The sequence below is a fragment of the Coregonus lavaretus genome, assembly GCF_964263955.1.
Source record: "Coregonus lavaretus genome assembly, chromosome: 27".
In the NCBI taxonomy this organism is placed as follows: Eukaryota; Metazoa; Chordata; class Actinopteri; order Salmoniformes; family Salmonidae; genus Coregonus; species Coregonus lavaretus.
This window is the reverse complement of record NC_140014.1, coordinates 45,662,792-45,687,225: the sequence shown is the minus strand read 5'-3', so window position 1 is coordinate 45,687,225 and position 24,434 is coordinate 45,662,792. Positions and strand designations below refer to the sequence as shown.

Genomic DNA, 24,434 nt, shown 5'->3' with positions numbered 1-24,434 from the left:
TCATGTTAATGAGTGTGTAGTTATTGTTGTTCATGTTAATGAGTGTAGTTATTGTTGTACATGTTAATGAGTGTGTAGTTATTGTTGTTCATGTTAATGAGTAGTTATTGTTGTTCATGTTAATGAGTGTGTAGTTATTGTTGTACATGTTGATTTGGTATTTTATTAGGATCCCCATCAGCTGTTTCAAAAGCAGCAGCTACTCTTCCTGGGGTCCACAGAACATGAAACATGACATAATACAGAACATGAAACATGACATAATACAGAACATGAAACATGACATAATACAGAACATGAAACATGACATAACACAGAACATGAAACATGACATAACACAGAACATGAAACATGACATAACACAGAACATGAAACATGACATAACACAGAACATGAAACATGACGTAATACAGAACATGAAACATGACATAATACAGAACATGAAACATGACATAATACAGAACATGAAACATGACATAATACAGAACATGAAACATGACATAATACAGAACATGAAACATGACATAATACAGAACATGAAACATGACATAATACAGAACATGAAACATGACATAACACAGAACATGAAACATGACGTAATACAGAACATGAAACATGACATAATACAGAACATGAAACATGACATAATACAGAACATGAAACATGACATAATACAGAACATGAAACATGACATAATACAGAACATGAAACATGACGTAATACAGAACATGAAACATGACGTAATACAGAACATGAAACATGACGTAATACAGAACATGAAACATGACGTAATACAGAACATGAAACATGACGTAATACAGAACATGAAACATGACGTAATACAGAACATGAAACATGACGTAATACAGAACATGAAACATGACGTAATACAGAACATGAAACATGACGTAATACAGAACATGAAACATGACGTAATACAGAACATGAAACATGACGTAATACAGAACATGAAACATGACGTAATACAGAACATGAAACATGACGTAATACAGAACATGAAACATGACGTAATACAGAACATGAAACATGACGTAATACAGAACATGAAACATGACGTAATACAGAACATGAAACATTACGTAATACAGAACATGAAACATGACGTAATACAGAACATGAAACATGACATAATACAGAACATGAAACATGACATAATACAGAACATGAAACATGACATAATACAGAACATGAAACATGACATAATACAGAACATGAAACATGACATAACACAGAACATGAAACATGACATAACACAGAACATGAAACATGACATAACACAGAACATGAAACATGACATAACACAGAACATGAAACATGACATAATACAGAACATGAAACATGACATAATACAGAACATGAAACATGACATAATACAGAACATGAAACATGACATAATACAGAACATGAAACATGACATAATACAGAACATGAAACATGACATAACACAGAACATGAAACATGACATAACACAGAACATGAAACATGACATAATACAGAACATGAAACATGACATAATACAGAACATGAAACATGACATAATACAGAACATGAAACATGACATAATACAGAACATGAAACATGACATAATACAGAACATGAAACATGACATAATACAGAACATGAAACATGACATAATACAGAACATGAAACATGACATAATACAGAACATGAAACATGACATAATACAGAACATGAAACATGACATAATACAGAACATTGTCTCCTGAGTGGCGCAGTGGTCTAAGGCACTGCATCGCAATGCTAACTGTGCCACTAGAGATCCTGGTTCGAATCCAGGCTCTGTCGCAGCCGGCCGCGACCGGGAGACTCATGGGCGGTGCACAATTGGCCCAGCGTCGTCCAGGGTAGGGGAGGGAATGGCCGGCAGGGATGTAGCTCAGTTGATAGAGCATGGCGTTTGCAACGCCAGTGTTGTGGGTTCGATTCCCACGGGGGGCCAGTATAAAAAAAAAAAAAATGTAATCACTAACTGTAAGTCGCTCTGGATAAGAGCGTCTGCTAAATGACTAAAATGTAAATGTAAATTAATACACAAGAACAGCTGACTTTGAAGAATCTCAAATATAAAATATATTTTCATTTGTTTAACACTTTTTTGGTTACTACATGATTCCATATGTGTTATTTCATAGTTTTGATATCTTCACTATTATTCTACAATGTAGAAAATAGTAAAAATAAAGAAAAACCCTGGAATGAGTAGGTGTGTCCAAACATTTGACTAGTACTGTGTATGTATGTATGTACGTACAGTGGGGGAAAAAGTATTTAGTCAGCCACCAATTGTGCAAGTTCTCCCACTTAAAAAGATGAGAGAGGTCTGTCATTTTCATCATATGTACACGTCAACTATGACAGACAAAATGAGAAGAAAAAAATCCAGAAAATCACATTGTAGGATTTTTAATGAATTTATTTGCAAATTATGGTGGAAAATAAGTATTTGGTCAATAACAAAAGTTTCTCAATACTTTGCCAACAAAAGGTATATAACAATGACACAGGTCAAACGTTTTCTGTAAGTCTTCACAAGGTTTTCACACACTGTTGCTGGTATTTTGGCCCATTCCTCCATGCAGATCTCCTCTAGAGCAGTGATGTTTTGGGGCTTTCAACTCCCTCCAAAGATTTTCTATGGGGTTGAGATCTGTAGACTGGCTAGGCCACTCCAGGACCTTGAAATGCTTCTTACGAAGCCACTCCTTCGTTGCCCGGGCGGTGTGTTTGGGATCATTGTCATGCTGAAAGACCCAGCCACGTTTCATCTTCAATGCCCTTGCTGATGGAAGGAGATTTTCACTCAAAATCTCACGATACATGGCCCCATTCATTCTTTCCTTTACACGGATCAGTCGTCCTGGTCCCTTTGCAGAAAAACAGCCCCAAAGCATGATGTTTCCACCCCCATGCTTCACAGTAGGTATGGTGTTCTTTGGATGCAACTCAGCATTCTTTGTCCTCCAAACACGACGAGTTGAGTTTTTACCAAAAAGTTCTATTTTGGTTTCATCTGACCATATGACATTCTCCCAATCCTCTTCTGGATCATCCAAATGCACTCTAGCAAACTTCAGACGGGCCTGGACATGTACTGGCTTAAGCAGGGGGACACGTCTGGCACTGCAGGATTTGAGTCCCTGGCGGCGTAGTGTGTTACTGATGGTAGGCTTTGTTACTTTGGTCCCAGCTCTCTGCAGGTCATTCACTAGGTCCCCCCGTGTGGTTCTGGGATTTTTGCTCACCGTTCTTGTGATCATTTTGACCCCACAGGGTGAGATCTTGCGTGGAGCCCCACATCGAGGGAGATTATCAGTGGTCTTGTATGTCTTCCATTTCCTAATAATTGCTCCCACAGTTGATTTCTTCAAACCAAGCTGCTTACCTATTGCAGATTCAGTCTTCCCAGCCTGGTGCAGGTCTACAATTTTGTTTCTGGTGTCCTTTGACAGCTCTTTGGTCTTGGCCATAGTGGAGTTTGGAGTGTGACTGTTTGAGGTTGTGGACAGGTGTCTTTTATACTGATAACAAGTTCAAACAGGTGCCATTAATACAGGTAACGAGTGGAGGACAGAGGAGCCTCTTAAAGAAGAAGTTACAGGTCTGTGAGAGCCAGACATCTTGCTTGTTTGTAGGTGACCAAATACTTATTTTCCACCCTAATTTGCAAATAAATTCATTAAAAATCCTACAATGTGATTTTCTGGAAAAAAAAATCTCAATTTGTCTGTCATAGTTGACGTGTACCTATGATGAAAATTACAGGCCTCTCTCATCTTTTTAAGTGGGAGAACTTGCACAATTAGTGGCTGACTAAATACTTTTCTTCCCCACTGTACATTTTACAGCATTACTATTGTAAAAAATACTATATTTTGATATTGGTAATGAGTGTAGTTGTTCATATTGGTAATGTGTGTAGTTGTTCATATTGGTAATGAGTGTGTTATTCATATTGGTAATGTGTGTAGTTGTTCATATTGGTAATGTGTGTAGTTGTTCATATTGGTAATGAGTGTGTTATTCATATTGGTAATGTGTGTAGTTGTTCATATTGGTAATGTGTGTAGTTGTTCATATTGGTAATGAGTGTGTTGTTCATATTGGTAATGAGTGTGTTGTTCATATTGGTAATGAGTGTGTTGTTCATATTGGCAATGAGTGTGTTGTTCATATTGGCAATGAGTGTGTTGTTCATATTGGCAATGAGTGTGTTGTTCATATTGGTAATGAGTGTGTTGTTCATATTGGCAATGAGTGTGTTGTTCATATTGGTAATGAGTGTGTTGTTCATATTGGCAATGAGTGTGTTGTTCATATTGGCAATGAGTGTGTTGTTCATATTGGTAATGAGTGTGTTGTTCATATTGGCAATGTGTGTGTTGTTCATATTGGTAATGTGTGTAGTTGTTCATATTGGTAATGTGTGTAGTTGTTCATATTGGTAATGAGTGTGTTGTTCATATTGGCAATGAGTGTGTTGTTCATATTGGCAATGAGTGTGTTGTTCATATTGGTAATGAGTGTGTTGTTCATATTGGCAATGAGTGTGTTGTTCATATTGGTAATGAGTGTGTTGTTCATATTGGCAATGAGTGTGTTGTTCATATTGGCAATGAGTGTGTTGTTCATATTGGTAATGAGTGTGTTGTTCATATTGGCAATGTGTGTGTTGTTCATATTGGTAATGTGTGTAGTTGTTCATATTGGTAATGTGTGTAGTTGTTCATATTGGTAATGTGTGTAGTTGTTCATATTGGTAATGTGTGTAGTTGTTCATATTGGTAATGTGTGTAGTTGTTCATATTGGTAATGTGTGTAGTTGTTCATATTAGTAATGTGTGTGTGTAGTTATTGAATGTCTCTGTGTTTTCAGTAGAATGGATGGTGATAGGCTGGTGTTCCGAGGTGGGAGCTTGGCTCCGCCCTCCACCCTAGGCCCCTCCCTGCATACGGCATCAGATGGCTACAGGGTTCCAGGCTACGCCCCAGGCCACGCCCCTTCCATGAGGCTGTACTGTGCTGTAGTGGAAGGCTCCTCCTCTCTGTACCCCCTGGGAGGTGGGTACCCCCAGTGGACGTTATCCGGGAGGGGGAACGTGGTCGGGGTACGGTGGATTCACACCTCCAGATGTCTTGGTGACGACTCTAAAGTAGAGAAGTCTCTCCGCTCTCTGAAGGATAAGAACAAGAAGCTAGAGGAAGGTGGGCCGGTGTACAGTCCTACAGTAGACCATACCATCGTCAGGAGAACTATAGGACAACGTGTTCTAGATGAGGTTAAACACTACTACCACGGCTTCCGACTGCTGTGGATCGACACCACCATCGCTGGACGCATGCTGTGGCAGGTCCTCAACGGGCACCCCCTGTCCCGACGGGAGAGGAGACAGGTGAGGAGATCAGGGATCCTAACTAACCCTAACCCTAGATCAGGGATCCTAACTACAGTGAGGGGGAAAAAAGTATTTGATCCCCTGCTGATTTTGTACATTTGCCCACTGACAAAGAAATTATCAGTCTATAATTTTAATGGTAGGTTTATTTGAACAGTGAGAGACAGAATAACAACAAAGAAATCCAGAAAAACACATGTCTAAAATGTTATAAATTGATTTGCATTTTAATGAGGGAAATAAGTATTTGACCCCCTCTCAATCAGAAAGATTTCTGGCTCCCAGGTGTCTTTTATACAGGTAACGAGCTGAGATTAGGAGAACACTCTTAAAGGGAGTGCTCCTAATCTCAGTTTGTTACCTGTATAAAAGACACCTGTCCACAGAAGCAATCAATCAATCAGATTCCAAACTCTCCACCATGGCCAAGACCAAAGAGCTCTCCAAGGATGTCAGGGACAAGATTGTAGACCTACACAAGGCTGGAATGGGCTACAAGACCATCGGCAAGCAACTTGGTGAGAAGGTGACAACAGTTGGTGCGATTATTCGCAAATGGAAGAAACACAAAATAACTGTCAATCTCCCTCGGCCTGGGGCTCCATGCAAGATCTCACCTTGTGGAGTTGCAATGATCATGAGAACGGTGAGGAATCAGCCCAGAACTACACGGGAGGATCTTGTCAATGATCTCAAGGCAGCTGGGACCATAGTCACCAGGAAAACAATTGGTAACACACTACGCCGTGAAGGACTGAAATCCTGCAGCGCCCGCAAGGTCCCCCTGCTCAAGAAAGCACATATACAGGCCCGTCTGAAGTTTGCCAATGAACATCTGAATGATTCAGAGGAGAACTGGGTGAAAGTGTTGTGGTCAGATGAGACCAAAATGGAGCTCTTTGGCATCAACTCAACTCGCCGTGTTTGGAGGAGGAGGAATGCTGCCTATGACCCCAAGAACACCATCCCCACCGTCAAACATGGAGGTGGAAACATTATGCTATGGGGGTGTTTTTCTGCTAAGGGGACAGGACAACTTCACCGCATCAAAGGGACGATGGACGGGGCCATGTACCGTCAAATCTTGGGTGAGAACTTCCTTCCCTCAGCCAGGGCATTGAAAATGGGTCATGGATGGGTATTCCAGCATGACAATGACCCAAAACACACGGCCAAGGCAACAAAGGAGTGGCTCAAGAAGAAGCACATTAAGGTCCTGGAGTGGCCTAGCCAGTCTCCAGACCTTAATCCCATAGAAAATCTGTGGAGGGAGTTGAAGGTTCGAGTTGCCAAACGTCAGCCTCAAAACCTTAATGACTTGGAGAACATCTGAACAGAGGAGTGGGACAAAATCCCTCCTGAGATGTGTGCAAACCTGGTGGCCAACTACAAGAAACGTCTGACCTCTGATTGCCAACAAGGGATTTGCCACCAAGTACTAAGTCATGTTTTGCAGAGGGGTCAAATACTTATTTCCCTCATTAAAATGCAAATCAATTTATAACATTTTTGACATGCGTTTTTCTGGATCTTTTTCTTGTTATTCTGTCTCTCACTGTTCAAATAAACCTACCATTAAAATTATAGACTGATCATTTCTTTGTCAGTGGGCAAACGTACAAAATCAGCAGGGGATCAAATACTTTTCTTCCCTCACTGTAACTTTAATCCTAGATCAGGGATCCTTACTAACCTTAATCCTAGATCAGGGATCCTTACTAACCTTAATCCTAGATCAGGGATCCTTACTAACCTTAATCCTAGATCAGGGATCCTTACTAACCTTAATCCTAGATCAGGGATCCTTACTAACCTTTTTTATTTTTATTATTAACCCATCCACCACCCCCCTCTTTTTTATTTTTATTTTATTAATTTTTTTACAGCTTTTCTGCTACATATACATTTTAAATACATGGCACTTTTATATACAGCAATCACATAACAATAATACATGACCAAACATAAACTCTTTAATCCCACTCCCCAGCCACTCTCAGCCCATCCCACCTATCACCATCAGCCACTCTCAGCCCATCCCATCTATCACCATACACCACCCCCCAGCCACTCTCAGCCCATCCCATCTATCACCATACACCACCCCTCAGCCACTCTCAGCCCATCCCATCTATCACCATACACCACCCCTCAGCCACTCTCAGCCCATCCCACCTATCACCATACACCACCCCTCAGCCACTCTCAGCCCATCCCACCTATCACCATACACCACCCCTCAGCCCATCCCACCTATCACCATACACCACCCCCCAGCCACTCTCAGCCCATCCCATCTATCACCATACACCACCTCTCAGCCACTCTCAGCCCATCCCATCTATCACCATACACCACCCCTCAGCCCATCCCACCTATCACCATACACCACCCCTCAGCCACTCTCAGCCCATCCCACCTATCACCATACACTCTCAGCCCATCCCACCTATCACCATACACCACCCCCAGCCACTCTCAGCCCATCCCATCTATCACCATACACCACCCCTCAGCCACTCTCAGCCCATCCCACCTATCACCATACACTCTCAGCCCATCCCACCTATCACCATACACCACCCCTCAGCCACTCTCAGCCCATCCCACCTATCACCATACACCACCCCCCAGCCACTCTCAGCCCATCCCACCTATCACCATACACCACCCCCCAGCCACTCTCAGCCCATCCCACCTATCACCATACACCACCCCCCAGCCCATCCCACCTATCACCATACACCACCCCTCAGCCCATCCCACCTATCACCATACACCACCCCTCAGCCCATCCCACCTATCACCATACACCACCCCCCAGCCACTCTCAGCCCATCCCACCTATCACCATACACCACCCCTCAGCCCATCCCATCTATCACCATACACCACCCCTCAGCCACTCTCAGCCCATCCCACCTATCACCATACACCACCCCCCAGCCCATCCCACCTATCACCATACACCACCCCTCAGCCCATCCCACCTATCACCATACACCACCCCCCAGCCACTCTCAGCCCATCCCATCTATCACCATACACCACCCCCCAGCCACTCTCAGCCCATCCCACCTATCACCATACACCACCCCTCAGCCACTCTCAGCCCATCCCACCTATCACCATACACCACCCCTGAGCCACTCTCAGCCCATCCCACCTATCACCATACACCACCCCTCAGCCACTCTCAGCCCATCCCACCTATCACCATACACCACCCCCCAGCCACTCTCAGCCCATCCCATCTATCACCATACACCACCCCTCAGCCACTCTCAGCCCATCCCACCTATCACCATACACCACCCCTCAGCCACTCTCAGCCCATCCCACCTATCACCATACACCACCCCTCAGCCACTCTCAGCCCATCCCACCTATCACCATACACCACCCCTCAGCCACGCTCAGCCCATCCCACCTATCACCATTCACCACCCCTCAGCCCATCCCACCTATCACCATCAGCCACTCTCAGCCCATCCCACCTATCACCATACACCACCCCTCAGCCACTCTCAGCCCATCCCATCTATCACCATACACCACCCCTGAGCCACTCTCAGCCCATCCCATCTATCACCATCAGCCACTCTCAGCCCATCCCACCTATCACCATACACCACCCCCCAGCCCATCCCACCTATCACCATACACCACCCCTCAGCCACTCTCAGCCCATCCCACCTATCACCATACACCACCCCTCAGCCACTCTCAGCCCATCACACCTATCACCATACACCACCCCTCAGCCACTCTCAGCCCATCCCATCTATCACCATACACCACCCCTCAGCCACTCTCAGCCCATCCCATCTATCACCATACACCACCCCCCAGCCCATCCCACCTATCACCATACACCACCCCTCAGCCACTCTCAGCCCATCCCACCTATCACCATACACCACCCCTCAGCCACTCTCAGCCCATCCCACCTATCACCATACACCACCCCTGAGCCACTCTCAGCCCATCCCATCTATCACCATCAGCCACTCTCAGCCCATCCCACCTATCACCATACGCCACTCTCAGCCCATCCCACCTATCACCATACACCACCCCTGAGCCACTCTCAGCCCATCCCATCTATCACCATCAGCCACTCTCAGCCCATCCCACCTATCACCATCAGCCACTCTCAGCCCATCCCACCTATCACCATACACCACCCCTGAGCCACTCTCAGCCCATCCCATCTATCACCATCAGCCACTCTCAGCCCATCCCATCAGCCACTCTCAGCCCATCCCACCTATCACCATCAGCCACTCTCAGCCCATCCCACCTATCACCATACACCACCCCCCAGCCCATCCCACCTATCACCATACACCACCCCCCAGCCCATCCCACCTATCACCATACACCACCCCTCAGCCCATCCCACCTATCACCATACACCACCCCTCAGCCCATCCCACCTATCACCATACACCACCCCTCAGCCACTCTCAGCCCATCCCACCTATCACCATACACCACCCCCCAGCCACTCTCAGCCCATCCCACCTATCACCATACACCACCCCTCAGCCACTCTCAGCCCATCCCACCTATCACCATACACCACCCCCCAGCCCATCCCACCTATCACCATACACCACCCCCCAGCCCATCCCACCTATCACCATACACCACCCCTCAGCCACTCTCAGCCCATCCCATCTATCACCATACACCACCCCTCAGCCACTCTCAGCCCATCCCATCTATCACCATACACCACCCCCCAGCCACTCTCAGCCCATCCCACCTATCACCATACACCACCCCCCAGCCACTCTCAGCCCATCCCATCTATCACCATACACCACCCCTCAGCCCATCCCACCTATCACCATACACCACCCCCCAGCCACTCTCAGCCCATCCCATCTATCACCATACACCACCCCTCAGCCCATCCCATCTATCACCATACACCACCCCTCAGCCCATCCCACCTATCACCATACACCACCCCTCAGCCACTCTCAGCCCATCCCACCTATCACCATACACCACCCCTCAGCCCATCCCACCTATCACCATACACCACCCCTCAGCCACTCTCAGCCCATCCCACCTATCACCATACACCACCCCTCAGCCACTCTCAGCCCATCCCACCTATCACCATACACCACACCCCAGCCACTCTCAGCCCATCCCATCTATCACCATACACCACCCCTCAGCCACTCTCAGCCCATCCCACCTATCACCATACGCCACTCTCAGCCCATCCCATCTATCACCATACACCACACCCCAGCCACTCTCAGCCCATCCCATCTATCACCATACACCACCCCTCAGCCCATCCCACCTATCACCATACACCACCCCTCAGCCACTCTCAGCCCATCCCATCTATCACCATACACCACCCCCCAGCCACTCTCAGCCCATCCCATCTATCACCATACACCACCCCTGAGCCACTCTCAGCCCATCCCACCTATCACCATACACCACCCCTCAGCCACTCTCAGCCCATCCCACCTATCACCATACACCACCCCTCAGCCCATCCCACCTATCACCATACACCACCCCCCAGCCACTCTCAGCCCATCCCATCTATCACCATACACCACCCCTCAGCCCATCCCACCTATCACCATACACCACCCCTCAGCCACTCTCAGCCCATCCCATCTATCACCATACACCACCCCCCAGCCACTCTCAGCCCATCCCACCTATCACCATACACCACCCCTCAGCCACTCTCAGCCCATCCCACCTATCACCATACACCACCCCTCAGCCCATCCCACCTATCACCATACACCACCCCTGAGCCACTCTCAGCCCATCCCACCTATCACCATACACCACCCCTCAGCCACTCTCAGCCCATCCCACCTATCACCATACACCACCCCTCAGCCCATCCCACCTATCACCATACACCACCCCTCAGCCCATCCCATCTATCACCATACACCACCCCTCAGCCACTCTCAGCCCATCCCACCTATCACCATACACCACCCCTCAGCCACTCTCAGCCCATCCCACCTATCACCATACACCACCCCCCAGCCACTCTCAGCCCATCCCATCTATCACCATACACCACCCCTCAGCCCATCCCACCTATCACCATACACCACCCCCCAGCCACTCTCAGCCCATCCCATCTATCACCATACACCACCCCCCAGCAACTCTCAGCCCATCCCACCTATCACCATACACCACCCCTCAGCCCATCCCACCTATCACCATACACCACCCCTCAGCCCATCCCACCTATCACCATACACCACCCCTCAGCCCATCCCACCTATCACCATACACCACCCCTCAGCCCATCCCATCTATCACCATACACCACCCCTCAGCCACTCTCAGCCCATCCCACCTATCACCATACACCACCCCCCAGCCACTCTCAGCCCATCCCATCTATCACCATCAGCCACTCTCAGCCCATCCCACCTATCACCATACACCACCCCTCAGCCCATCCCACCTATCACCATCAGCCACTCTCAGCCCATCCCATCTATCACCATACACCACCCCCCAGCCACTCTCAGCCCATCCCACCTATCACCATACACCACCCCTCAGCCACTCTCAGCCCATCCCACCTATCACCATACACCACCCCTCAGCCCATCCCATCTATCACCATACACCACCCCTCAGCCACTCTCAGCCCATCCCACCTATCACCATACACCACCCCCCAGCCACTCTCAGCCCATCCCATCTATCACCATACACCACCCCTCAGCCACTCTCAGCCCATCCCACCTATCACCATACACCACCCCTCAGCCACTCTCAGCCCATCCCACCTATCACCATACACCACCCCTCAGCCACTCTCAGCCCATCCCACCTATCACCATACGCCACCCCTCAGCCCATCCCACCTATCACCATACACCACCCCTCAGCCACTCTCAGCCCATCCCATCTATCACCATACACCACCCCCCAGCCACTCTCAGCCCATCCCACCTATCACCATACACCACCCCCCAGCCACTCTCAGCCCATCCCACCTATCACCATACACCACCCCCCAGCCCATCCCACCTATCACCATACACCACCCCCCAGCCCATCCCACCTATCACCATACACCACCCCCCAGCCCATCCCACCTATCACCATACACCACCCCTCAGCCCATCCCACCTATCACCATACACCACCCCTTAGCCACTCTCAGCCCATCCCACCTATCACCATACACCACCCCTCAGCCCATCCCACCTATAACCATACACCACCCCCCAGCCCATCCCACCTATCACCATACACCACCCCTTAGCCACTCTCAGCCCATCCCACCTATCACCATACACCACCCCTCAGCCACTCTCAGCCCATCCCATCTATCACCATACACCACCCCTCAGCCACTCTCAGCCCATCCCATCTATCACCATACACCACCTCTCAGCCCATCCCACCTATCACCATACACCACCCCTCAGCCCATCCCATCTATCACCATACACCACCCCTCAGCCACTCTCAGCCCATCCCATCTATCACCATACACCACCCCTCAGCCACTCTCAGCCCATCCCATCTATCACCATACACCACCTCTCAGCCCATCCCACCTATCACCATACACCACCCCTCAGCCCATCCCATCTATCACCATACACCACCCCTCAGCCCATCCCACCTATCACCATACACCACCCCTCAGCCCATCCCATCTATCACCATACACCACCCCTCAGCCCATCCCACCTATCACCATACACCACCCCTCAGCCCATCCCATCTATCACCATACACCACCTCTCAGCCCATCCCATCTATCACCATACACCACCCTCGTTTGGTTTCCATGTGCCATATAGTTTTCAATTGTGATGTTTTACATACATTTTGAACATTTCTAATCGTATAGTATCCACAGATTGTGAGCTAAAGATGAAAACCTTTACAAGTATTATTATGTTTTTTATTGACTGACTATGGCTTTCCAAATCGCCCAACACTGCTATTTGTAAGGTTAATTTTAAGTGAATGTTGTGATTTTTTTCCCCCCATTCCTGAACCTGTGACCAGAAACAAGCTACATAGGGGCAATACCAGAAGAAATGATCTAGTGATTCTGTCTCTTCGCAGCAAAATCTACAGAGCTGAGATTGTTGTATGACGCATATACAGTGGGGAGAACAAGTATTTGATACACTGCCGATTTTGCAGGTTTTCCTACTTACAAAGCATGTAGAGGTCTGTAATTTTTATCATAGGTACACTTCAACTGTGGGAGACGGAATCGAAAACAAAAATCCAGAAAATCACATTGTATGATTTTTAAGTAATTAATTTGCATTCTATTGCATGACATAAGTATTTGATACATCAGAAAAGCAGAACTTAATATTTGGTACAGAAACCTTTGTTTGCAATTACAGAGATCATACATTTCCTGTAGGTCTTGACCAGGTTTGCACAAAATGCAGCAGGGATTTTGGCCCACTCCTCCATACAGACCTTCTCCAGATCCTTCAGGTTTCGGTGCTGTCGCTGGGAAATACGGACTTTCAGCTCCCTCCAAAGATTTTCTATTGGGTTCAGGTCTGGAGACTGGCTAGGCCACTCCAGGACCTTGAGATGCCTCTTACGGAGCCACTCCTTAGTTGCCCTGGCTGTGTGTTTCGGGTCGTTGTCATGCTGGAAGACCCAGCCACGACCCATCTTCAATGCTCTTACTGAGGGAAGTAGGTTGTTAGCCAAGATCTCGCGATACATGGCCCCATCCATCCTCCCCTCAATACGGTGCAGTCGTCCTGTCCCCTTTGCAGAAAAGCATCCCCAAATAATGATGTTTCCACCTCCATGCTTCACGGTTGGGATGGTGTTCTTGGGGTTGTACTCATTCTTCTTCTTCCTCCAAACACGGCGAGTGGAGTTTAGACCAAATAGCTCTATTTTTGTCTCATCAGACCACATGACCTTCTCCCATTCCTCCTCTGGATCATCCAGATGGTCATTGGCAAACTTCAGACGGGCCTGGACATGCGCTGGCTTGAGCAGGGGGACCTTGCGTGTGCTGCAGAATTTTAATCCATGACGGCGTAGTGTGTTACTAATGGTTTTCTTTGAGACTGTGGTCCCAGCTCTGTTCAGGTCATTGACCAGGTCCTGCCGTGTAGTTCTGGGCTGATCCCTCACCTTCCTCATGATCATTGATGCCCCACGAGGTGAGATCTTGCATGGAGCCCCAGACCGAGGGTGATTGACCGTCATCTTGAACTTCTTCCATTTTCTAATAATTGCGCCAACAGTTGTTGCCTTCTCACCAAGCTGCTTGCCTATTGTCCTGTAGCCCATCCCAGCCTTGTGCAGGTCTACAATTTTATCCCTGATGTCCTTACACAGCTCTCTGGTCTTGGCCATTGTGGAGAGTTTGGAGTCTGTTTGATTGAGTGTGTGGACAGGTGTCTTTTATACAGGTAACGAGTTCAAACAGGTGCAGTTAATACAGGTAATGAGTGGAGAACAGGAGGGCTTCTTAAAGAAAAACGAACAGGTCTGTGAGAGCCGGAATTCTTACTGGTTGGTAGGTGATCAAATACTTATGTCATGCAATAAAATGCAAATTAATTACTTAAAAATCATACAATGTGATTTTCTGGATTTTTGTTTTAGATTCCGTCTCTCACAGTTGAAGTGTACCTATGATAAAAATTACAGACCTCTACATGCTTTGTAAGTAGGAAAACCTGCAAAATCGGCAGTGTATCAAATACTTGTTCTCCCCACTGTATATAGCATTCTGTTGGTGGCAAGAATTTGGTATAATAATTTTAATTGAAAAACTCAGTGTTGAATCAAGTGTTGTTTTTTGTACCAGTTCATAAACCATGTGCCATGGAATCGGTACATCGAATATCTCTTCCCGTTGATGTTGCAGCCTGTATGGGGCAGCTGGCAACATTTATGTCCTCAAATTAAACTGGTATATTTTTCTATTTATGCTAATTCCTTTCAGCCAATTTGTATCTTTAATATATGGCAGGTAAACACGTTCCCTACCTTCTGCCTCCTCCATTTTTGTGGTAATGCTGCAATCAGTTGGTTATAAGTTTGGATTGAGCAGACATTCCCATATATTTTCGATAGCTGCATACAGTTGAAGTCGGAAGTTTACATACACCTTAGCCAAATACATTTAAACTCAGTTTTTCACAATTCCTGACATTTAATCCTAGTAAAAATTCCCTGTATTAGGTCAGTTAGGATCACCACTTTATTTTAAGAATGTGAAATGTCAGAATAATAGTAGAGAATGATTTATTTCAGCTTTTATTTCTTTCATCACATTCCCAGTGGGTCAGAAGTTTACATGCACTCAATTAGTATTTGGTAGCATTGCCTTTAAATTGTTTAACTTGGGTCAAACGTTTCGGGTAGCCTTCCACAAGCTTCCCACAATAAGTTGGGTGAATTCTGGCCCATTCCTCCTGACAGAGCTGGTGTAACTGAGTCAGGTTTGTAGGCCTCCTTGCTTGCACACGCTTTTTCAGTTCTGCCCACACATTTTCTATAGGATTGAGGTCAGGGCTTTGTGATGGCCACTCCAATACCTTGACTTTGTTGTCCTTAAGCCATTTTACAACTTTGGAAGTATGCTTGGGGTCATTGTCCATTTGGAAGACCCATTTGCGACCAAGCTTTAACTTCCTGACTGATGTCTTGAGATGTTGCTTCAATATATATATATATATATATATATATATATATATATACACACATCATTCGTGCTTCACGGTTGGGATGGTGTTCTTCGGCTTGCAAGCGACCCCCTTTTTCCTCCAAACATAACGATGGTCATAATGGCCAAACTATAAATTATATTTTTGACCAGAGGACATTTCTCTAAAAAGTATGATCTTTGTCCCCATGTTCAGTTGCAAACCGTAGTCTGGCCTATTTATGGCGGTTTTGGAGCATTGGCTTCTTCCTTGCTGAGCGGCCTTTCAGGTTATGTCAATATAGGACTCGTTTTACTGTGGATATAGATACTTTTGTACATGTTTCCTCCAGCATCTTCACAAGGTCCTTTGCTGTTGTTCTGGGATTGATTTGCACTTTTCGCACCAAAGTACGTTCATCTCTAGGAGACAGAACGTGTCTCCTTCCTGAGCGGTATGAAGGCTGCGTGGTCCCATAGTGTTTATACTTGTGTACTATTGTTTGTACAGATGAACGTGGTACCTTCAGGTGTTTGGAAATTGCTCCCAAGGATGAACCAGACATGTGGAGGTATACAAATTTTTTTTCTGAGGTCTTGACTGATTTCTTTTGGTTTTCCCATGATGTCAAGCAAAGAGGCACTGAGTTTGAAGGTAGGCCTTGAAATACATCCACAGGTACACCTCCAATTGACTCAAATTATGTCAATTAGCCTATCAGAAGCTTCTAAAGCCATGACATCATTTTCTGGAATTTTCCAAGCTGTTTAAAGGCACAGTCAACTTAGTGTATGTAAACTTCTGACCCACTGGAATTGTGATACAGTGAATTATAAGTGAAATAATCTGTCTGTAAACAATTGTAGGAAAAATTACTTGTGTCATGCACAAAGTAGACGTCCTAACCAACTTGCCAAAACTATAGTTTGTTAACAAGACATTTGTGGAGTGGTTGAAAAACAAGTTTTAATGACTCCAACCTCCAAGTGTATGTAAACTTCCGACTTCAACTGTATGTGACAACTCCACCGTTAATAAATATAATACCATATTTTATTTTTAGCCATAAATAATACTTTTTTTATTAATCAGTATATTTGAGTTTAACCATTAATATTTGTTGTAATATTTCTTCTATCTTTTCTGGAGGATGAAACTGAAATTGTAACCAGCTTTGTATGGATTGGATAAGACAGGGCGATACTTTAAACAAAATTTCATTTTCAATTAGTCGGAAATGAGAAGTTGTAATCTGTATAAAGGCAAAAAGGCCATTTTTGAACAAATTATTCTCTCTTAATAATCTACAGGAGAACCATTCTGAGTTTAAGTATAACTTTATGAGTGAAGCTTTTAGTGAGAGGTTTAAGCTTTAATATTGAATAATTTTAGCCCCCCAAACTCATATTAATTATATAAATAGGCATGTTTAAATTTGTGTAAAACGAAATATTTTTTGCTCATATGATTTTAAAAACAAGTCGTCTGGAGTAGGCAGCGCCATTAGTGAGTAAACTGAGATAGGACCAAAGAGTTAATCAATGTGATTTTTCCATAAATAGACAGGTATTTACCTCTATGGTTACAGAATCTTAGCTATTTTTTGCAAACTTTCAATTGAAATTGATTGTGTTAAGTTCATTTATATTTTTTGAGATATGAATACCAAGTATGTCTACTAAACACCTGCCCATTGTATTGGTAAGGTAGTGTAAACACTGTGTTTTAACGATCCAATACGTAATATCTTGTCATAATAAGGTTTCAGTCCAGAGGCTAGAAAAGTGATCTTCAATGAGACTTTGCAGGGATCCAGATTGCGAACTTAAGAAAACACTTGAGTCATCGGCATACATTGACACTTTTTAGTTTTTAACCCCTGGATTTCTAACCCCTTGATGTTCTTGTTGGATCTAATTTTAATGGCTAGCATTTCAATGGCCATAATAAATAGATATGGAGACAGCGGACAGCCTTGTTTCACTCCTCTTAAAAGCTCAATACTTTCTGAGAAGTAACCATTATTTACTATTTTACATCTGGGTTTTCTGTAACCCATTGTATAAGAGATTCACCGAAATGTAACTAACTAACCATAACCCTAGATCAGGGATCCTAACTAACCATAACCCTAGATCAGGGATCCTACCTAACCATAACCCTAGATCAGGGCTGTCAAACTGAATTCCTCGTAGGCCCAGTGTCTGCAAGTATTTGCTTCTCCCTTGTACTTGAATGAAGGTCATTAATTAGTTACAATCCCTCACCTGGTTGTCTAGGTCCTAACTGATTAGTTACATTCCCTCACCTGGTTGTCTAGGTCCTAACTGATTAGTTACATTCCCTCACCTGGTTGTCTAGGTCTTAATTGATCACTAATTGAAAGGACATAACAAAAGCAGCAACCACATGGCCCTCCAGGAATGAGTTTGACATCCCATGTGAAGAAGAGGAGATGGTTGAATCCAGCAGATCAAGAGAGATCCAGTGGATTGAGGCATTCTGTTTTATTTAAACTCTGAGAATCCTGACAGGATTAATTATCTATAGTTCTGTTTGTTTGGGTCCTGGTCATCATTAGTCTGTAAGATGACCTCTCTCCAGGAAGAGACCGTAAGCTTCTCTCTCTGTCTATCTCTCTGGGATGACACTGGGAGATGAGACAGCCTGTACACCCCCAGCCTGCAGACAGCCTGTTGGCACCATGTCCTGTCTCCTGCCTGTCCTGGGTTTCTTTCCTCTCTCAGTATTGCTCCAGTGAATGTAATGGACATCTTAGTACTGCTTCTTCCATATAGTTCCTCATCTAGAGTTGATCTATAGTATATAGTCTCTGATCAGGCCTCTCTCTGAGCCCACAGTCATCCAATGGCTATTTATCTAATCTGGGCTCAGTGGGCTCACCCTGCCTTGTCTTGTTTAATCCCTCTCCTCTCCTTCTCCTGGTTGAAGCCTAGTGGTGGGAGGTTAGGGGAGGTGATAGAATTGTCAAAGAGCTTTTCACTGAGCCCTGAGCCTGGCTTAATGCCTTCCTCTCTGGGCCACTGACTCACACACAGGAGGAGAGGGAGGGAGGAGAGGAGGAGTTGGAGAGGAGATTCAGGGAAAGGGGGAGGGGTTTGGAGAAGAGATGGAGGGAAAGGGAGAAGGAGAGGCGAGGGAGGGAGAGGAGAGGGAGGGAGGGAGGAGGAGATGGAGGAGAGGCGATGGAGGGAAAGGGGGAGGGAGGGAGAGGAGATGGAGGAGAGGCGATGGAGGGAAAGGAGGTGGAGATGGAGGAGAGGGAGGGAGGGAAAGGAGGTGGAGATGGGAGGGAGGGAAAGGAGGTGGAGATGGAGGAGAGGGAGGGAGGGAAAGGAGGTGGAGATGGAGGAGAGGGAGGGAGGGAAAGGAGGTGGAGATGGAGGAGAGGGAGGGATGGAGGAGGAGATGGAGGGAGTTGGACAGGAGATGGAGGGAAAGAGGGAGGGAGGGAGGTGGTGGTAGTAGTATTTATTGGAACTCTTCCTCGGGTCCAAACAGGAAACAAAACAACAAATAAAATGCATAATATAAATAATAATCACTAAGTGCACAAAACATTAAGAACACTTTCCTAATATCCCCTTTTACCCTCAGAACACTTTCCTAATATCTCCTTTTACCCTCAGAACACTTTCCTAATATCTCCTTTTACCCTCAGAACAGCCTCAATTCGTCGGGCCGGACTCTACAAGATGTCAAAAGCGTTCCACAGGGATGCTGGCTCATGTTGACTCCAATGCTTTCCACAGTTGTGTTAAGTTGGCTGGATGTCCTTTGGGTGGTGGACCATTCTTGATACACATGGGAAACTGTTGAGTGTGAAAAACCCAGCAGCGTTGCAGTTCTTGACACACTCAAACCGGTGCGCCTGGCACCTACTTCCATATTCTGTTCAAAGGCACTTAAATCTTTTGTCTTGCCCATTCACCATCTGAATGGCACACACGCAATCCATGTTTCAATTGTCTCAAGGCTTAAAAATAATTATTTAACCTGTCTCCTCCCCTTCATCTACACTGATTGAAGTGGATTTAACAAGTGACATCAATAAGGGATCATATCTTTCACCTGGATTCACCTGGTCAGTCTGTCATGGAAAGAGCAGGTGTTCCTAAACCTACCCAAACCAAAACCTTGGAAAGATGGCAGCACTCCCAGACAAGCTAAACACCTTTGTCCGCTTTGATGATAACACAGTGCCACCGACGCGGCCCGCTCCCAAGGACTGTGAGCTCTCGTTCTCCGTGGCCGACGTGAGTAAGACACTTCAACTCAATCACCAAGTTTGCAGATGACACAACAGTAGTAGGCTTGATTACCAACAATGACGAGACCGCCTACAGGGAGGAGGTGAGGGCTCTGGGGTGTGGTGCCAGGAAAATAACCTCTCACTCAACATCAACAAAACAAAGGAGATGATCATGGACTTCAGGAAACAGCAGAGGGTGCACCCCCCTATCCACATCGACGGGACCGCAGTGGAGAAGGTTGAAAGCTTCAAGTTCCTTGGCGTACACATCACTGACAATCTGAAATGTTCCACCCACACAGACAGTGTGGTGAAGAAAGCGCAACAGAGCCTCTTCAACCTCAGGAGGCTGAATAAATTTGGCTTGGCCCCTAAGACCCTCACAAACCTTTACAGATGCACAATTGAGAGCATCCTGTCGGGCTGTATCACCGCCTGGTACGGCAACTACACCGCCTGCAACGTCAGGGCTCTCCAGAGGGTGGTGTGGTCTGCCCAACGCATCACGAGGGGCACACTGCCTGCCCTCCAGGACACCTACAGCACCCGATCATGAAGGACATCAACCGCCCAAGCCACTGCCTGTACACCCCGCTATCATCCAGAAAGCGAGGTCAGTACAGGTGCATCAAAGCTGGGACAGAGAGACTGAAAAACAGCTTCTATCTCAAGGCCATCAGACTGTTAAATAGCAATCACTAGACGGCTACCACCCGGTTACTGGGCAGTAGTCCAGGCCATCAGACTGTTAAATAGCCATCACTAGACGGCCTCCACCCGGTTACTGGGCAGTAGTCCAGGTGGGACAACTAGGGCCTGTAGGTTGTCTAGTTTATTGAGATGTCAAGAAAGCAGAGCAACACCTTATCATGGACAGACCTCTTCCCATTTTAGCAACCATTGAGTCTATATGTTTTGACCATGCCAGCTTTCTATCTAGGGTTACACCCAGCAGTTTAGTCTCTTCAACTTGCTCAATAGCCACATTATTAAATAATAGATTTAAACGAGGTTTAGCGTTGAGTGAGTGATTTGTCCCCAAAATTATGCTTTTAGTTTGAGATATTTAGCACCAGCCTATTGCTAGTTACCCATTCTAAAACTGACTGGAGCGCTATGTTAAGGGTGTCAGTTATTTATTTTACTGTTGCAGCTGACGTGTATCCTGTTGAGTCATCAGCGTACAGACACACAGGCTTTATTCAAGGTCAGTGGAAGGTCATTAGTTAAAACAGAAAACAATAACGTCCCAAGCAAGCTGTCCTGCGGTACAACACACTCAAACGAACTTCCATTAAAGAAAACCCTCTGTGTTCTATTAGATGGGTAACTGTCCATTCATGATAAGGCAGAGGTTATGATCAATGATATCGAAAGCTGCACTGAAGTCTTAACAAAACAGCTTCCACGATCTTCTTACTATGAATTTCTTTCAGCCAATCATCAGTCATTTGTGTCAGTGCCGAGCATGTTGAGTGCACTTCTCTATAAGCATGCTGAAAGTCTGTTGTTGATTTGTTTTCTGTAAAATAACTTTGTAATTGGTCAAACACAATTTTTTCCAAAAGTTCCTACTTTGCTGAACTCAAAACTACAGTGATTGTCTTTCATTATTTGGAACGTTATGCGTGAATATGAAGGCTCAATGTTTATTCTTTGCATGTCATACCTAAATTTGCTAATCTAGTCAACAACAATGTTATTAAAGTGGTTGGCAATATCAAAGGGTTTTGTTATGAACAAGCCATCTGCCTCAATGAAGGATGGAGCCCAGTTTGCTTTCTTGCCTAGAATTTCATTTAAATTACTCCAGAGCTTTTTACTATCATTCTTTTATATAATTTATATTTGTTCCATAATATAGTTTCTTCTTTTTGTTTAGTTTCCTGATTTCTCAGTTTTCTGTATGGTTGCCAGTCTGTAGTGTTGTCAGACTTAATTGCTATTCCCTTTGCCTCGTCCCTCTGTCATACAGTATTTCAGTTCATCTATCCATGGGGATTTGGCAGTTCTAACAGTCAGTTTCTTGATGGGTGCATGCCTTTCAGTAACCGGAAGAAGCAGTTTCATAAATGCTTCAAGTGCAGCGTCAGGATGTTCCTCATTACACACATCAGACCAACAAATATTTGTCACATCTTCGACATCGGAATCATTGCAAAACCTCTTGTATGATCGCTTATACACTATTTTAGGTACAGTCTTTGGAAATTAGTTTTTTCTAGATATGGCTACTATATTATGATCACTACATTCAATGGATTTGGATACTGCTTTAAAGAAAATGTCTGCCATAGTAAAGATGTGCTCAATACACGTGGATTATTTAGTTCCTGTTCTGTTTGTAATACTCTGGTAAGAGGGACAGAGATGGAGGGAGGTGGAGAGAAGAGGAGGTGTTGACTGATATTGTCCTGATGTACTGGACTGTACTCTAGCTGTTCTGTTGACTGATATTGTCCTGATGTACTGGACTGTACTCCAGCTGTTCTGTTGACTGATATTGTCCTGATGTACTGGACTGTACTCTGGCTGTTCTGTTGACTGATATTGTCCTGATGTACTGGACTGTACTCTGGCTGTTCTGTTGACTGATATTGTCCTGATGTACTGGACTGTACTCTGGCTGTTCTGTTGACTGATATTGTCCTGATGTACTGGACTGATATTGTCCTGATGTACTGGACTGTACTCTGGCTGTTCTGTTGACTGATATTGTCCTGATGTACTGGACTGTACTCTGGCTGTTCTGTTGACTGATATTGTCCTGATGTACTGGACTGTACTCCAGCTGTTCTGTTGACTGATATTGTCCTGATGTACTGGACTGTACTCTGGCTGTTCTGTTGACTGATATTGTCCTGATGTACTGGACTGTACTCTGGCTGTTCTGTTGACTGATATTGTCCTGATGTACTGGACTGTACTCTGGCTGTTCTGTTGACTGATATTGTCCTGATGTACTGGACTGATATTGTCCTGATGTACTGGACTGTACTCTGGCTGTTCTGTTGACTGATATTGTCCTGATGTACTGGACTGTACTCCAGCTGTTCTGTTGACTGATATTGTCCTGATGTACTGGACTGTACTCTGGCTGTTCTGTTGACTGATATTGTCCTGATGTACTGGACTGTACTCCAGCTGTTCTGTTGACTGATATTGTCCTGATGTACTGGACTGTACTCTGGCTGTTCTGTTGACTGATATTGTCCTGATGTACTGGACTGTACTCTGGCTGTTCTGTTGACTGATATTGTCCTGATGTACTGGACTGATATTGTCCTGATGTACTGGACTGTACTCTGGCTGTTCTGTTGACTGATATTGTCCTGATGTACTGGACTGTACTCCAGCTGTTCTGTTGACTGATATTGTCCTGATGTACTGGACTGTACTCTGGCTGTTCTGTTGACTGATATTGTCCTGATGTACTGGACTGTACTCTGGCTGTTCTGTTGACTGATATGGTCCTGATGTACTGGACTGTACTCTGGCTGTTCTGTTGACTGATATTGTCCTGATGTACTGGACTGATATTTTCCTGATGTACTGGACTGTACTCTGGCTGTTCTGTTGACTGATATTGTCCTGATGTACTGGACTGTACTCCAGCTGTTCTGTTGACTGATATTGTCCTGATGTACTGGACTGTACTCTGGCTGTTCTGTTGACTGATATTGTCCTAAAATAAACAAAGTTATGCAACACCCAATGTCCTTGTGTGAAAAAGTAATTGGCCCCTTAAACTCAATAACTGGTTGTGCCACCTTTAGCTGCAATGACTCCAACCAAACGCTTCCTGTAGTTGTTGATCAGTCTTTCACGTTGCTGTGGAGTAATTTTGGCCCACTCTTCCAGGCAGAACTGCTTTAAGTCAGCGACATTTGTGGGTTTTCAAGCATGAACTGCTCGTTTCAAATCCTGCCACAACATCTCAATTGGGATTAGGTCAGGATTTTGACTAGGCCATTCCAAAACTTCAAATGTTTTGCTTTTAACCATTTTCATGTACATTTTTACATTTTAGTCATTTAG

The 24,434-nt window shown here is 45.4% G+C and overlaps 1 protein-coding gene across 3 annotated transcripts in view; it reads left to right on the top strand.

The window, feature by feature from the left end:
* The window catches only part of LOC311102897 (mitochondrial proton/calcium exchanger protein-like), an 80,748-nt gene that overhangs the window by 23,562 nt on the left and 32,752 nt on the right, over positions 1 to 24,434 (top strand). For 2 of the 3 annotated variants that reach the window (XM_084144366.1, XM_084144368.1), the window contains exon 3: positions 4,916 to 5,432. In XM_084144366.1, coding sequence (XP_084000492.1) covers positions 4,916 to 5,432 — 517 coding nt within the window. The remainder of the gene's footprint in view (positions 1 to 4,915; positions 5,433 to 24,434) is intronic. The other variant, XM_084144367.1, reaches the window with a different exon arrangement.